General features: G+C 50.0%; 1 protein-coding gene across 1 annotated transcript in view; it reads left to right on the top strand.

Annotated features, from left to right (window-relative positions):
• The window catches only part of OVCH1 (ovochymase 1), a 36,073-nt gene that overhangs the window by 1,749 nt on the left and 18,569 nt on the right, over window positions 1-15,755 (top strand). Inside the window, 8 exon segments of the mRNA XM_035898139.1 lie at window positions 3,014-3,110; window positions 6,754-6,914; window positions 8,436-8,506; window positions 9,535-9,660; window positions 10,635-10,830; window positions 12,811-12,921; window positions 13,780-13,920; window positions 14,102-14,232. Coding sequence (XP_035754032.1) covers window positions 3,014-3,110; window positions 6,754-6,914; window positions 8,436-8,506; window positions 9,535-9,660; window positions 10,635-10,830; window positions 12,811-12,921; window positions 13,780-13,920; window positions 14,102-14,232 — 1,034 coding nt within the window.

The raw sequence follows: 15,755 nt of genomic DNA, 5'->3' as shown, positions 1-15,755 counted from the left end.
TTGGCTGGACTCACCTTTGCCTGTGCTAACCCTCTTCTGCAAAAGCAACGAGATTTATTTCAAACCGCAAGGGCTGAGGTGGCTCAGGGCTGGCGGCAATGGTGAGGGGGGACATTAGATCCTGCTGCTGTCCCCATGGGGAGCGGGCAGCAAACTACAAACCGGAGAGCCCAGGGAGCTGGTGACCTCCAGCAAGACATGGCTGGTGAGCCTCAAAACCCACCTGAGTTGCAGCCCTGCAGTCTCACCTGCCAAAATTAATGGGTCCTTGTCTATTAAAGGGGCTCGTTAAGCTAGGAGGAAGATTGTTTCTCCTGTGTGTGGTAGAGTATAGCCTGGGATCTAGTGCTGGGTTCTTTCCCTGGGCCATGGTGGAAGCTGCCGCTGGTGTCCCTTCTTGCTCCGTGTGGTGAGTCCTCTGGGGGGGCGCTGTGGGAGATGTGCCCTGGTGTGGGGGCTACAAGCAGCGAGCACTGGTGATATCTGCTCTTTTAAGGGTACCAAACAAATGAATGTAACCAGTCAGTTTTCACAAATCATGCCAGGGCTTGGTGTGCTTGCTCCTGGTGAATGATTTTGGGCTACCCTTGCCATTCTGGGACCTGAATCTTTGTTACTCTCTCCATCTAGGTGCTGCTCACCACAGCCCTCTCCTTGGCTGCTGTGGCAAGTGAGCCGTTCCCCATACAGGCTGCTCAGCTGCAGTGTGGTCCCTTGGCTGTGCAAGAGAGAGAAATAGCTTGGCGCCACTGAGCTTGCTAACTGGTGACCCTGTGCCACTCGGGTCAGAAAAGCATCTAGGAGAGCAATGAATGGCAGCATGTTCTCAAATCCTTCTTGCGCATCCTCTTGGCAGTGCCTAATATATTTATAACTTCATGTCTGGCCTGCTCCTGCATCCATGTAAAAACATCTTTCCTAGGGATGCTTGTAAGTAAGAGAGGGAAACAAGCACAGAGCAGGCTGGAAAGGGGGGGCGAGTTGGGCAGAAGAATGGTGATCTTCAGAGTCACTTGCTCCTGGTAATGAAACTAGTGCTAAAAAGATCTGCCCAGCTGGGGTAAGAGATGGGATAACCAGCTAATTGCCATCCCACCCATCCTGCTCCAATATGATGCTGGTCCTTCTGCTGTTGCTAATGTTATTTCTCTCCCCACCTAAGGGAATGGTGTTTTCTCCATCATTTACCTCCCTGATAAAGTCTATTTATTTTCTGCTTTGCTAGTAGGCTTGCTGCTATAGCAATAATCAACCACGGTCTCTTGTTGGAAAAGCTAGTCAGCAGCAAGCGCTAGGGAGAGCTTGGTCCAGGTCAGTGGCTTAGAAAATTGTGCCTGATGTTGTGACTGAGCTGTAGTCAAATGCTTTGAGGCCAGAGACTGCCCTGGGAATATGATAAAATGCTATTAAAAAGGGGAGAGAGAGAGAGAGGCTGGGCTGAACAGAACAGCAAGGAGCTCAGTTAGCCCCTTTACAGCCAGGAGCGCTGCCGGAGTTGTACAAGGATGTCCACAACCTTGTGGGGTGAGTCCCACTTGTTGCTGCTGAGGTCTTGGGGCAGTTGGCTGTCTGGGTAGAGGAGAAAGATGCAGGGTCCTCAGTTCACTAGCACTCAGATAAGGTGATGTGAGAGACTGGTGGGCTTTCTAATGCTTGTCAACCTGGTGGGAAGGTTAAGCAAGTAGTATTGCCTTCAAGCCTATGAAGAGTACATAGGACCCAAAGTTAAAGAGGGCTGAAGGGGTGTTGTTGTGATAGTTGGTAATGTTTTGGATCCAGACTCAGTCTCCTGGTGACTCCAGTGAGTTATTCCAGGCTCTCACCAGGGCAAACATGGTGTGAGTACCTCCTAAATCAAGAGTATTATACTGCTTATGTCTGCTTGGCTGGGAACTGAACTCTTACCCCAGCCTTGGCTTGGGAGAGGCAGGAGCCCCCTCCTATTGGCATAAGAAACACATTGGATGGGAGCAATGAATGGAGTGATTTTTAACTGGTACAGACACAGGGCCAGCTGAAGGGAGCAGAGGAAGAGCTGCTGTCCTCAGCAAAGGAGCCAGAAGCCTGATGCTACCCCCTTTCCCACAACCACCCAGCCTAGAGAAGCAGACCTTCGGTATGAGAAGTTGCAGTTGGTTCCTTTTCTTTGTGTCCCAAGTATTTGAGATCGCTCCTCTGGTGTGACTTTTGCTGTGATGATCGTGTTCTGGAGCTGACCCAGGGAGCAGCACACCCCTTCCTCCTCCACCCAGCAAGGGGTCTGGCAGGCCTGTCAGTGCATGCATCACTCCCTGCTGGGCGAGGACCAGCGGGGTTTTCCCTAGAAAATGTAAATGGGGTGCCATGAATTTATCTCAAACTGCACACTTCGATGAAGCATCTAAACTTGATCAGACCCAGCCATCCCTAAGTCAAACTTCCCCCGTGCTCATTGTCCACATTTCTATGGCACAGTCGGTGCTAAAAGTGGTGTGAGAAAGCTCTGCTTCCTTGTGATGTGTTCCAGACCAAAGCCAAGACTGCGTGCAGGGCCAGCTCAGTTCAGAGACGAGATCTTTCATGATGGCTTTACTTGCTCAAGTTAAGTGCCCCAGGGCACTTAGGTATGGAAGCTTTGAGATAATAAGCTTTGAATAAAGCCAGGTGGCACCATTATAACCTGTTGCGCTTGTTACTTAATTTTGTAAGTCCCAGCTGCACTTCATTATGAATAATTAGGCTACTGGATGAAATTTAAATTTGCTTTTTTTATGACTGTGCACACACATCATGAAAATACGTCACAAGAGACCTCAGCTTTGCACACATCAGCTTCTTATCAAGAAATGCAATTTCCGTGTGTTTTCATTTATCTCCATATAATTGCCTTCAGCTTGGAGCTCAGGCCAGAGTCAGGAAAGCTGGGACACCTGGGATTTGTCCCCTTGATTCCCTACCTGCACAAGAGCCTGGGGTGATGCATTTGAGCATGTGGGGAGTTGTCTCACTGCAAAACGCTCTGTTTCTGTCTTCTGTCTAGGTCTGGAGTGTGGACTTCATGCCACTGACCTGAAGAGCCCAAAGGATGCTCTGCTGCTGGGATTCTTCTCTCAGATTGCTGGAGGGAGAGAGTTGGTGCCTGGAGGGCAGCCGTGGCGGGTCTGTGTTGCAGTGTGCTGCCCTTCTCCTGGGGAAGGGGGAGGAGAGGCAGCAGCAAAATCTTTCATCCTCAAGTCATTGAATGCTGCTCGCTCAGGAGTGGAGGCTGGTCTAAAAGTCCCTCTTGCCCAGCTCCCCAGGCTGACCCCCCTCCCAAAGTGAGAGGGAATGAACTGATGGTTAAGACAAGATCTCTGGCTGGTGTGAGCTAAGGCAGCTGCAGAGCTTTTGTGACATGTGCCAGCCAGGGATTTCCTTGCGGGGAGTGGGAAGGGAGGGTGCCTCCCTGGTCCCTGCTGCAGAGGAAAGTTACCTTGCCTAGTGGCTCGCGTTCACATAAGGAAAAGCACCAAGCAATGACTGTGGGATGATGCCTTAAAAGTAACTGAGCAGGGCACAGCTCTACTTGGAAAAGTACTACTTGTTTGCGTGTTGCCAGGGAATATGTTGGCACCTGTAGCAAAATAGCATTTGCTGCCTCCATCCCCCCCCAAAACCTACTTCCTGCACACGCAGCAGCTTGAAAATGTATGCAGGTAGTAGCATCAAGTGCAGGAAGGCACAGGAGGGGATGGTGTCGGGAGAGGTTAGGGTGCTGGTGTCAGGGAGGTGGATCTTCTGGATCCCTGGCTAGCATCAAGCCTTGGGGAAGTTCTTGCAGCAGTAAGAAAGAGGAGCGAGATGTCTGTCTGGTCCCCTCTGTTTGGGGATGCTCCAAGGATCTCATTCCCCACTGGGGCTGAAGGTAGCTGCCAAGGGTCAGCCACAGCTTGGAAATTACTCCCCTGGGCTCCAGGCAGCTGAGCATCCCACACACTAATACTGGGAGGAAAAAGATGTTTTCTGGGCTGGGCTGATCTTTCTTATTTCACGTTTGGAATGGAACAGGAGTCACCTCATCTCAAAACATACCTGACCCTTTCTTTGAAGGTGTCCCTCAAAGTGAGCCATTTCCATTTCAGTGGTGGCAGTCTGGTCCAAGAAGATGTGGTTATTACCACGTGGTCAACCTGGAGCAGTAAGTCGGCCTCACCTCCTCACTCACTCTTGAACCTCTTGCGGCAAAAATTCCCCTTTGGACACAGGGAGCTCCCGGTCCCAGGTGTGTGTCCCCAGTTAGGGAAGGAAATGGCCCCCCCGGGAGCTGAGTGGGGCCAGTGCTCTGCCACATTCAGACCTGTGGGATGTGTTGCTCCAAAGCCATGGGTTCTTGAGCAACTCGTGCACCCCCCAGCACCCTGCTTGCTCCCGTTGGGTCTCTGCATGTTTTTCCCCCAAACCTGGGGAGAGGGCTCCCCTGCTCAGGGAGTTTGCAAATCAAATTCATGTGTTCTGTTCAGCACTCAGGAGCTCTGTGAGGTGTGGGCAGCCCTGGGGCAGAGATCAGGAAATGCTACCATGGTTCTTCTAAATGTCTAAATCACTAATTTTAAAGGGTTTTGTCTTTAAAAGACCCTGCTCACCTAAGAAAGCATCCAGAGGAGCATTTCTGACGCAGAAGAAGCACTGCAGCTCCCCGGTAAAAGCAGCCCTGGCAACTGTCCTGTTACTCCAAGCAGTCACAATGGCTTCTGTACTTTTAATGCAAGACCAGCCTCACAGGTCATGCTAAAACCTCTTAATGGGCAGGGACACTGATATAAGTGGCCCCTTTGCCAGCCCTTTTATAATCTATTACAATGTAATTGCAGACCAGTCAGCTTCACATCTTTTTCTTGCTCAACTTGAGCATCGTTTTTGAGGACTGGATGTTGAATAATGAGGAAGTTGCTATGGTATAATAATTTCAATGTGCAAGATTAACTTTGATAATGAGGCACCTCCTTGTTTCTCTATTCTGTGCAAAATTAGCTACTGCTTTTACTCTCCACTCTTACGCTGCCAATGCTGTTCCTATGTTCCCATTACTGCAGCGTTTGCATTGCCAGGCAATCCCAGTGTCAGACATTGCTGGGAAGTACAGGAACTTTCCAGTTCCAGTGAACAGCCTCCTGGGATTAAAGCTGAGCTGTGTCATTAGTGGGTCTGTTACTTAGGGCTGGAAGTGATTGGAAAATGAGACTAAGGATATCCCTAAGTGTGTGTGGGAAAAATCTTAATTTACTAGAAAGCAATGAAGCAAAGGCTCAGGTTGAACCCCCCCATACCTTGATTCAAAATACCTGGAGCCACACTTCAGTGCAGGCAGCCCTAATAAAGCATGTGCCTGCCAGCCTGCCCAAGCCAGGCTGCCTGGGCTTGCCACCTCCAAAGGCTGCATGGGTGAAATAGCGTGGTAGTAATTCACAGCAGTCAGACTTCCATGAAGTGGTGGAATCCCATGGAGGTTAGAGAAGAGACTCAGGACAGGGGTTTAAAAAAAAAATAAATCCATAGAGCTACTAGAAATAAGTGTTAAATAGGCTCCAAAGCTCTTGTCTGAGTGCTGGCGTTTCTTGGACTCTCAAGTGAACATAGTCTGTAGAGAAAAGACAGTTGCTTCAGGTCTGGATTTTGTCCCCTTTCAGTAATAGTTCAGGCAGACCTTTAATCAGCCTGAACTGCAAAGATCTCGAGACGAGCTCACTGCTATGTTGCGCCCTGTGCTGTGAGAGCTGGTAATGGGAAACACAGACAAGTTGTGTGGCTCCTGTGGGCATCTCTTGTGGTGCCTGGCATCAGGAGGATCAGTGAACCCAGTTCATGTCTCCCACTGACTGCAAAACCTTCCCACCCTGAGCACCAGAGCACTTGCTGGGTCCCTAGAGGAGAGTAAAACTCCTTTGCTAAAGGTCTGGTTTGCTAAAGATGGGATCTGCTGCCCATCTGTTTATTGAGTAACTCTGCTCCGATAGCGTAGCTATCTACCTAATTGCTGAGAGAAATGCTGAACAGTGTTTTGACTCTGCTGGAGCTGATTGCTCTAAGTTTAACTGTGGCATATTGCTTAAAAAATAAGCAGAAAAACCATAATGGGCATACATTTGTCTAGTGTTAACTTAATCTACTTGTAGCTGCCTAAAATCATCATAAAGCTCTCAGATGTAGGTTTCTGCTCATCTCCTAAATGCACTGATAACAAAATTAGAAAGGAGGATTTATGGGGCCAAAATTATTTGGCAATCAGTTCCCATTGCTTTTAAGGCTTATCATGTGCCTTATCCCAGACTGCAGGTAACAAGGGCTGAGCCTGATGTTTCAGGGCCAAAAATGGCACAGGGGTTCTCTGAGTCCCAAGGCAAAAGATAAACTCTCCTTTTCCCTGTACTGAGCTGGCTGCAGTGAAATCTGCTGGCACCTCCCCCTGGCCTCCTGGCAGCTCTGTGCTGCCCAAGTATGAACAGTGGCTTGATGGATAGCAAATAAAACAAGAAACCTATTTATCCATTTAAAAGCAAGTCCAGCTTTTCCAGATGGCGGTCAGGGAATCCTCAGCTTTGCTGCTAATGCGAAATCAGCCTGGCTGAAAGTCCCATTACCGAAGGCCAGCCCCGGCTCCCAGGGCAGGATCACACTGTGGGGTTGCAGTCTCAGTGTCAGGGTTTGCTCTGTGCTGGCAGCCCCTTCCTTCATCACCCTGGCACTGGTTATTTTTTGTTTGGTTGGTTTTTTTTCCCCACCAGGAAATTCCTGAAGGAGCCGGGTGGTCACAGTGGGGGAACATCACCTCCAGCGGGCAGACAGGCAGGAGCAGAGCATCCCTGTCTCATGTGTCATCATCCACCCCATGTTCAACCGGATGCATTACATGGATTGCGACATGGCCCTGCTGCACCTGCAGCACCCAGCCCAGTACAGTGAGTGGGACCTCAAGGGGGACGAGCCGCTGCTGTGAGAGGGTGCTTTACATGGGCAAAGTCCTCATCTGATGTGCTGGTCCAGAAAAAACACCCCTCTTCATTCCCTTACTGTGCTCTCTATGCTAGAGAAATGTCCCGTCAATTATGCCTTTAATTCTTATCAAAACACAATTGGGTTAAGTCTTGTCCTAGGCTTTGATTAATTGTCCCAGAAGTTTATCCCTTGGTCAAGGTCTGTGCTCTGGATATGCCCATGTATTCTTCATGCTCCAGATTTCTGTGTGCCTTTGTGTGTTCCCTCATACAAACTGCACCAGCACGGTTTCCTTCAGCCCCGTTGCACTCATGCTAGCTCTGGGCTAGCTGCTGGGCTCTTGGCCATAGCCCCTGGGCTATGTGGGCTGCAAGGGCCCTGCCCACTGAGAAGCAGGCTGGATTAAAACCTGCTTGCTCCAAGTATTTCTGCAGGCAGAGGCAAAACCTCTGGAGGCAATTTTAGGGTGTTGGAGTTAGGGAAGTGGCACAAGTCTCTAACTTCCTAGGCAATTCAAAGGCAATTCCCTGAGTTATATAGAGCTACGATAGGTTACAGCCAACTGGCCATGACTGCCTGTGACCATCAGACAGCAGATCAGCCAACATAAAATAACCTTCTGTCACTGTTATGTCTCAAATCACTGCCTCATATGGTGATAGCCTTACAGTTTGCCCATAATGGCAGGAATAAGGGAAATAAGACCCAAGAAATGTTCATGTTGGGGCTCAGACATCGTGGCAGGTAGCATGAGGAAGGTGCCTTGGGGGCTGCATGTGTGCCTGTACTCTGTGGCTAAACAGATATGTCTCTAGGCATGAACTGGGCTTGACAGCATCTGAGCCGTATGGACAACCCTTGAGGAAACTACAGGGCTCCCTGTGTAGCGCTTCTGAAGGCTGGGCACTGCCAATGCCCTGTCAGGCAGCCAAGGAGAGCTGTGATCCTTTTTTTTTTGTTTGTTTGTTTGTTTTGTTTTTCCCCAATATCAAGAAAAAACTAACCAGTAAGAGTCTGGATTGAACTGAGCTGAGTTTTTCATGCCCTGCATAACTCCTCTGATCAGATCAGCACTTGCCTTTGGGAAAAACTGTGTAAAAAGTTTCCCAAGAACTGTCCAGTTCTCATGCTGCATAAGATTGATACATAGGCAACTTGCTTTCCTTTCCTGGTCCCTGCCATGCTGTTCCCCCTCTTCTTTTGTCCCCTTCCCAAGTATCCTTCTTATAAGTTAACAGTCAAAGATAGCTGACAATCTTCCTGATCTCTCTCGCTCTTGATTTGCCTCATGTATAAATTCAATTACATGTGACTAACTTCAGTTCGTATTCCCATTTTATAGATACCCACATGTGACACTGGTGTTTTGGGAAGGGGATAAATGGAACAGTTCGACCTGAAGGATGCTGTTTGTACCTGTAAATCAGACATGCTCCTGGAAGCATCGGGTTCATGTGCTCATTTGTGCACCCTTTTCTCTGCAGGGGATGAGGTCCAGCCCATCCACCTTCCCCACAGGGATGAAGACTTCCAGGCTGGGATGCTGGACCCCCACGTAGCTGCTGGGGCAAGATGTCTGAGAGTAACTCAAATGGCAGGGTCTTCTGGTCACAGTTGCAGGAATAACGGGTAACGGATAAGGGAAACGTGCCGCTTTCTTTCAGAAATAGAAATGCAAGAGAAGGTGACTCCTGCCAGATGGAAAATTCAAGTACCTCTTTGCTCATCAGGTCTCCTCTGCTTGTCAGAGGACCAGCACCGGTAGGGATGTGCAGATCAGCATTTTCCTGCAGCATGGGACCTTGGAGTGCATTAGGGAAAGTTGCACTTTGCAGTGCTGCTGTGCATATTCATGTGTGTGTATCAGAGCATCTCGCAAGCAGAGCTGTCCTTACAAGGTGTTACAGAAGTGGGAATAGTTCCCTTGTACTTAAAAATCCATACTCTTTTATAGTCTGTCCTCTAGACACCAGAAAACTGTTCCCTCAAAGGAATTGCACTTGCTTGAGTTTTGGTAGATTTTAAAGGAGATGGGAATGTCTGTGAATGTTGTTTTTTATTTTTACATCCCCAGTGGTTTGGGGCTCATCCAGAGTAGAGCAGACTTGCCTGTCTCCCACTCCCCAGCAGCCCTCTCAGGAGACAGCATGCCATCTCCCAGCCAGGGCTGGTCTCTCACACTAGCAGCTTTCTGGGGGCTTCATTCTGGCCCCTGAAAGTCTCCAGCCCTGTAGTGGGTTGCTTGGGAGAAGAAAGCAATGTCTGTTGTCCAACCAGCAGAGGAATGACCTGCTCCAATCCTGTTCTGAGCCACTTTCTGCACTGGCTGAGGGCAAACCAGTGCACTACCTGCCTGGCTGGGTGCCTGGGCTTGGTGATCCCAAACCACCTCAAAACCAAGGCAAGCAAATGGTGTGGGACGCCCCAGCTGCTCGTGCCAGGGTGTTGGGGAAGGGGTGGATGTGGCTCCCAGCACACAGGGCTGTTGGCTATCATTCAGTTGGAGGGGTGAGCTGCATTGCAGATGCTGGATGTGGCCTGGCTGCTCCATCAGTGGCTGGGGCACGGGTTCTCATCCTGCAGGAGATGGAGCTGCCCCTTGCCAACGGCCAGACCCGCAGCACACTGCTGAGGGGCATGAACCAGCTGCTGGAGTGGGGCTCCATGCTGTGTCTTGGCTTTCCTGAGGGTGGAAGGGATGCATGCAAGGTAAGAGCTTGGGCAGCAGGCTTGTCCTGTCCACCTGCAAACCTTCTCCTCCCCTGGGGATAAAGGGAGGCAGCAGCACTGACAGTGCTGTTGTCACTTTGAGCAGGGGCTTTACAAGGAGCTTCAGGATAACGAAGGCAGGAGCCATCTCTTGTGGGTAGGAGTATGGATGTGGGCAGGAGACTAAAGCATGACTGCCCTCTTGCCTAGACCCGCCCTGGGCATTGCTAACAGCAGGACCTCTGTCTCTGCATGCAAGTGCCACCACCTCTGCTGAAACCAGGGGGGACTTTCAGTGGTGGCACTTCAGGCAATGGGCAAGGGAGCCTGGCACGGGCTGGAAAGCAGGCAGTTCCCACCTCTCCCTCAATGTCCCCTTAGATAAGCTCAAGCCTTCTAATACCTTAACTCAGGCAGTGATAGCAATGACACTGGGCAATGGGCTGCAACAGAGGAGTTTGCTCAGCACCAAGCCCTCCTGTGCTGGTCGGAATGGTGTGAGCGGGGCTAGGCGTGCCTAGGCTGCTGACCAGGCTGTTGCTAGTCCCCTTTTAGGGTGTATTTGCACAACTATTTTTTTTAACCAAGCAGTAGCTTGGGAAGCTTCCTGCCCTCTGTCATACCTTGTGTGAACACTTCCAAAGCAGTGCTGTGGCTGATGTTGGTGAAATGGCTTTCATTTTCACATTTTTTCATGGGAAAAAAAAAGGGGGTTGTGTATGGGGAAGGGCAGGGTGCCAAGCTGCAAGTCAGACCAGGGGAGTGAAACAACAGAGCGCAGATTGGTGTGTTGGAGATTCAACAAGCACAGCTGAATGAGCAGGGATGGTGCCAGGCCCCCATGACCAGGGAGAGGCAAGCGAGGCTGTGGTGGCTGCTGCGGTGAGGGTGGTCTGTTCTGCAACACCGCCAAAGGCCGGCGCTGCTGGCGCCCGAGCAAACGGCACCTTTCCTCCCTGACGTGCTGCGGACAGGGTGACTCTGGGGGCCCCCTTGCATGTCTGAGGATGGGCAGCACCAGGACTCTGGCCGGTGTGGTGTCCAGGGGGGTCGGTTGTGCCAGAGGATGGGATACCCTCAAGGGAAGCACCACGGCCTGGGGTGGATCTCCAGGCATCTTCTCCTGGGTGGCTGCATTTGTGGACTTCATTGCCCAGCACGTGGCACCAGGTAGGTACGAGTACTAGAGGGTTTTTCCTCTCCTGTCTGTTCAGCGCTGTAGGGATCCAAATTGCCCTGCTATTGCTGCCTCCCTCCCCTCCACCCACAGCAGTTCTGTTTAATTTCCAGCTGCTGCATCAGCAGCAAAGTATATCATCTTTTAATTTGGGATGGCAAAACCAAAGCTTCAAACAGCTAAGTCCCCCTTCAGAAACCCTGCTATAATAGCAGGTCTGACCCCTGCATCCTCTGAAGGAAAAGCAGAAGGCTACTCAAGCTGCCTTCTTTCCGGCTGAACGCAGCCCTTCCAGCTCGGCAAGGTGTCCCCTGAGCGCTGCCTACCAGCCCTGCTCTAATAAAAACCTGCTTTGAGCGCTTGCCAGCTTGAGATCTGAACTGCGGTTGCGCTCCTGAAGCGGCATGCAGGACTGGTCGGGGCTTATCTCCTCATCAAATACAACTTGGAATGCGTATGGGAAGAGGGGCACTGTATTAAGTGCCGCAGTTTTAGTGGCTTATCAGAAGCGTCTTTTATAGCTAGGCACAGGCCTAGCGACTCCCCGCTGGCCACTTGTATTTCTCTGTACAGACGAGTACAGGGCTAATACAAGTTACTAAAGAGATGGTGTTATTTCTGTCACAGCCATCAAAGTCGAGGTGTTGGTATTAACGGATACCCAACCTATTATGGCTTTGCCAGGAATCCTTAATGATTATGCTTTCAAAGGGGGACTGTCTGCAGCTAAGAAGGTGCCTCTTAATTGGGAGCAGTAACTGCGAGGAGCAGAAGCCACGTGGCTACAAAGTGGGTGCATTACCCTTTGCAAAGCAGAGCTTTTGGGATCCACGCAGACCAAATGCCCACAGAAGATGAAGGGAAGGCCAACATAAAAGCAGTGCTTCATTAAAAATGATCTTGGAGTAGCCACGTCAGCTCCTAGCAGGCTGAATAAATGCGAGCCCACTGTGTCGCTGGGACAAGTCCTCAAAGTTTGGGGATTTTTAAGTGGGACTTTAGGAAAGGAATTGTGTGCTCTCATCTGAGGTTTCCCTCAGCTGCATGTCAAGCACTTTGTGTTTGAAACAACTGCAGTGCCATGGCTTGTGCCTTGACAGATAGTGCCTGTACCACAATACCCCACACAACCCCTCTCTCTCCCGAGCTGCTGTGCCAAGCCCTCTCCCCAAGCCAGAGGAGTGCAGCTCCTGGGGCGCCCTGCTCTTTGCAGAACGCAGTCATGTGTGGCACCCCCAGGCTTTGGAGGATAATTACCCTGACCACAGGTAACTGTAGTTTGGCTGTAGTAGCTAAACACTGAGTTTTCCTTGGGGCACCCACTGAAGCATTTCCCAGGGCTCGGAAGCCCCAGCCACCGCTGGCCCAGGCACTGCTCTTGGCAGCATCCAGATGACAGCAGCTGCATGTTCCCTGCAATGCACATCCCCAGCTATGCTTGCTGGCAGGATAACACTGCGGGGGAAGGCAGGAAAAACACAAAGTCTATTTGTAGCACAGATTCTGTATGAGCCACGCTCACAAAATGGCTGCGGCTGGCTAGAGATCTGTTGTGTCCTTCGCCCTTTGGTCTGGCCATGTAGGTGTCAGCTCGCACAAAGAAGCTTTCATCTCCTTGCAGGAGGCAGGGGAACGAGGTGGGGTGGGCTGGGCTGGTGGCGTGTGAGTCGCACAGCACAAAGCTATTGCTGGGGTAAGGAAGCGTCGGTCTCCGCCTCGTGCTGAGCAAATTCACAGCAGTCCTCTGCTATCAGTAACTCTCTTCCCAGATGGTTTATGCCAAAGGGGAAGAGGATGACATTTACCAAGTGGCGCTGGTGACATCAGTTTGTCAGCTTCTGGTGGGCGCTTGCAGGAAAGCAGTTGCTGGAGACTCCCAGCCAGCGGTGGGACTGGCAAGGGCTAAGCTCAGCCATGCAGATACAGGCCTTTACTATTGCTTGCTTCTAGCCTGTGCACCTGGCATATAACAGTGCCAGAGGACAAAATCATCTTGATACGCTTCACCAAATTAGACGTAGAGTACCAAGTTGGATGTGACTGTGGCTACGTGTCCCTCTATTCGAATGGAAGAGAGCTGATCAGTAAGTCTGGGCGCCTTGGAGTAAGGGTTACTGGGTGTCATTTCATTGTCATGAAGAACAGCAACTCTAGCTGGCTTTTGAGGAGCCGTTCGTATTTTGCACTATGAATCCAAAGAGCTAGAGACACCGCCCAAACGGAGCAGGGCAGGTGGGGCTGAGGGACGTGTTCATGTTTGTGTTGGCATCTAGTGCGGTGTGGTGGGCATCTCAAAAATGTCTTTCAGCTGTGCATAATTCTGTGCCCTCTCTGCCTTGTCTCCAATATACCTATTTTGCTCTTACAGACCCTGGGTATCAGAATAAAACGAGTGCTTAGCCTTGCTTAGCTGGTGCGTGTCCAGATGAGTTTCCGATGTGTTAGCAAAGCCAGCAAGTGTCACGTGCATTGGGGACGCAGCTCAAAGGCTGGCTCTTCCTTGGTGCAGAATTGGTTATATGGTATAGCTAGCGTGCAGACTACTGGGGAACTGTACAGATGAGACTAAAAGAAGCATGGCCTGTTGTCACTCTGTAAGGTGCGCTTAATACTGAAACGAAAGAGGATAAATATTTCCTGCAAATGCTGGCTGCCTCTCCATTCTAACTTAGTACTAATGGTGATGTGTTGATAATAATGCTAATCCTTAGTCCATGCAATTCACCCGCTAGGAATATTTGGTTGTTCATATGATTGTTTTAGATGAAGTCCCATCTCCTCAATTTTTCTTTACTGCCTCTAAATATTTTATAGGTAATGAAAGCCAAATAGTCTCTCCACTCCATGTAAGAAGAGACCTTCCTGATGGGATCCAGCCTAATGAACCACAGTGAGATTTGCCTGAATAAATGTGTGTTCAACCCACTCCTTGTCTCCCTCAGGTAAATCCTGCAGGAATGGATTCCCAGCCCCTCTGCTGGCAGAGTCGGACAAGACCACCATTACGTTTGTTTCTGATGGGAGCAACGCTGGCCGTGGCTTCCAGCTCACTTTTGTGGCTGTTCATAAGGCCCCTGAAACAGGTGACCTCACCTATGCTGTAGAAACTCCTTTCCCCTTCTTCCTGACCCCCTTAAAATAACAACCATCCTTAGTGAGCCTGAGTTCCTTAAAAAAAAAAATCTAGTTGTTGATTTGGGTCTATTAAAAGCACCGTATAATCCCATCTGTTAAATTCTCTCCTTTCTCGTCTGTGTATTGCAGGTTTGGGCTGCGGGAGCGTCACAATGTTAGTGGAAGAGGGGAAGATTGATGCTGCTAATTACCCTGGCTTGTATCCCAGGAACACAGAGTGCCACTGGCTCATTGAGGCTCCAGCAGAGTATGTTGTAAAGGTAATAAAAGGAGAAACTGCACTTAAACCTCTGCACTAAGAACTGTTCAGGAGAGCGATTCAATAAAATCCTGCCAGAAACATCTGTGACACGCAAGGCTGTAAATTGTAAGGTTTCCAGGTCACTGATTCTTTGCAGGGCATATTTTGTCAATTAGACATCACCTTCGAACTCGTGTATGGAGGGGCTGTGACTGTTGTAAGTGCTCGAAGTCTGTAGGCACCAATCTCATCTCGAGACAGCTTTATCTTGAAGTCCAGCACAGACTTGCAGGGGTAAAGGGAAGGTAGAGATCACGTTGCAAAAAAAATATAGTCAGCCTTTTCCTCAAGGCAGTGTCAAAACCCCACAGCTACTCTTTAGTTCCATACCAATGTTTTTGTTTTTCTCGTTGTGCATGGGTTGTGTGACAATAGTTCCCACCCATAGTACCAGCATCTCTCTCTATTTTTATCGCCCATTGCCGCTCGTGTGCAGCAAGCATCCCACCAAGCTCATCCCAGCCCGTGATGAGTCACGCTGCCATCTTACATTGCTCAAAGCAGCAACATCTCTCCTCCCCTGCTGCCTTGGCTAAGGGGCGGAAAACCGATGTTAAACCTCGGGATGCTTGAGGATATGCAGACCTATCGCGTGGGTTGCTGCTGCTCTGTTGGTGGGAGAGTTGCAGTCTGGATTAAAAACAAAACAAATAAAGGAAAAATCACCTGCTCTCCATGCTTGAAGGAAAAGCTCTTGGAAGGGCACTCCGTATGGGACACTGGCCCTTCAGCAGCACAAAACGTTGTGTGTTGCAGTAAAGATGATGGTTGAAAGTTGAAATGCCTTGATGCAAAGCTTAGGTCAGCCTCATCCTCTGCAGACCTGTCTGTAGCCCTGCAGAGGAGGGAGCAGTCGGGCCAAGATTGCCAACAGGCTGTTTTAATGCAAAATGTGACACACTCGCCTCGGGACACCATGCTCAAATTCCTCTGAAATCTAGCTCTTCTCCAGTCCATGGTTAAGAAGGGTGTTTCAGTCTTCATGATTCCCTCTTGCTTGTCCTCTTTGCAGCTGGAGTTTGAAGACTCTACTGTGGAACTTAGCCCAGGCTGCGTTTAGGATGCAGCTACTGTTTACGGTGATAAAGAAGAAAACCAGTTGGGTGAGCGCTAATTGTTTTGGTCTTAAATTAGAAATACTTGTGGAAACAGGAGTGTTTCATCACCAAAATTCTCTCTGCCTGGTAACGTGATGCTCAGTAGTACTGGAAGGGCAATATAAGGGCTTCTGCAGTAGCCTTGAGTCTTGCCCAAGTGTGCTGTTGGCACAGGAGATCCCCCACCCTGGCCCAAGGCTGTGCTTTCTCATGGAGAACCGGGGCTGGATATAGGACCATGGTTCATGTCCTGCTGCAGAGCACGCAGGTGCGTGCTGCTGGATCAGGCCTCTGCTCTGCCTCTCTCTTCCCCAAAGGGGAGAGTAAGAGCAACTTTGATCTAAGTGTTACTAAAGAAGACAAACGTTCAAAGGCAGAGCAAAAG

The sequence above is a fragment of the Egretta garzetta genome, unplaced genomic scaffold, assembly GCF_000687185.1.
Source record: "Egretta garzetta isolate BGI_Z169 unplaced genomic scaffold, ASM68718v1 scaffold427, whole genome shotgun sequence".
NCBI lineage: Eukaryota > Metazoa > Chordata > Aves > Pelecaniformes > Ardeidae > Egretta > Egretta garzetta.
The sequence above is the reverse complement of the archived record's forward strand: the minus strand, read 5'-3'. Positions and strand labels throughout refer to the sequence as shown.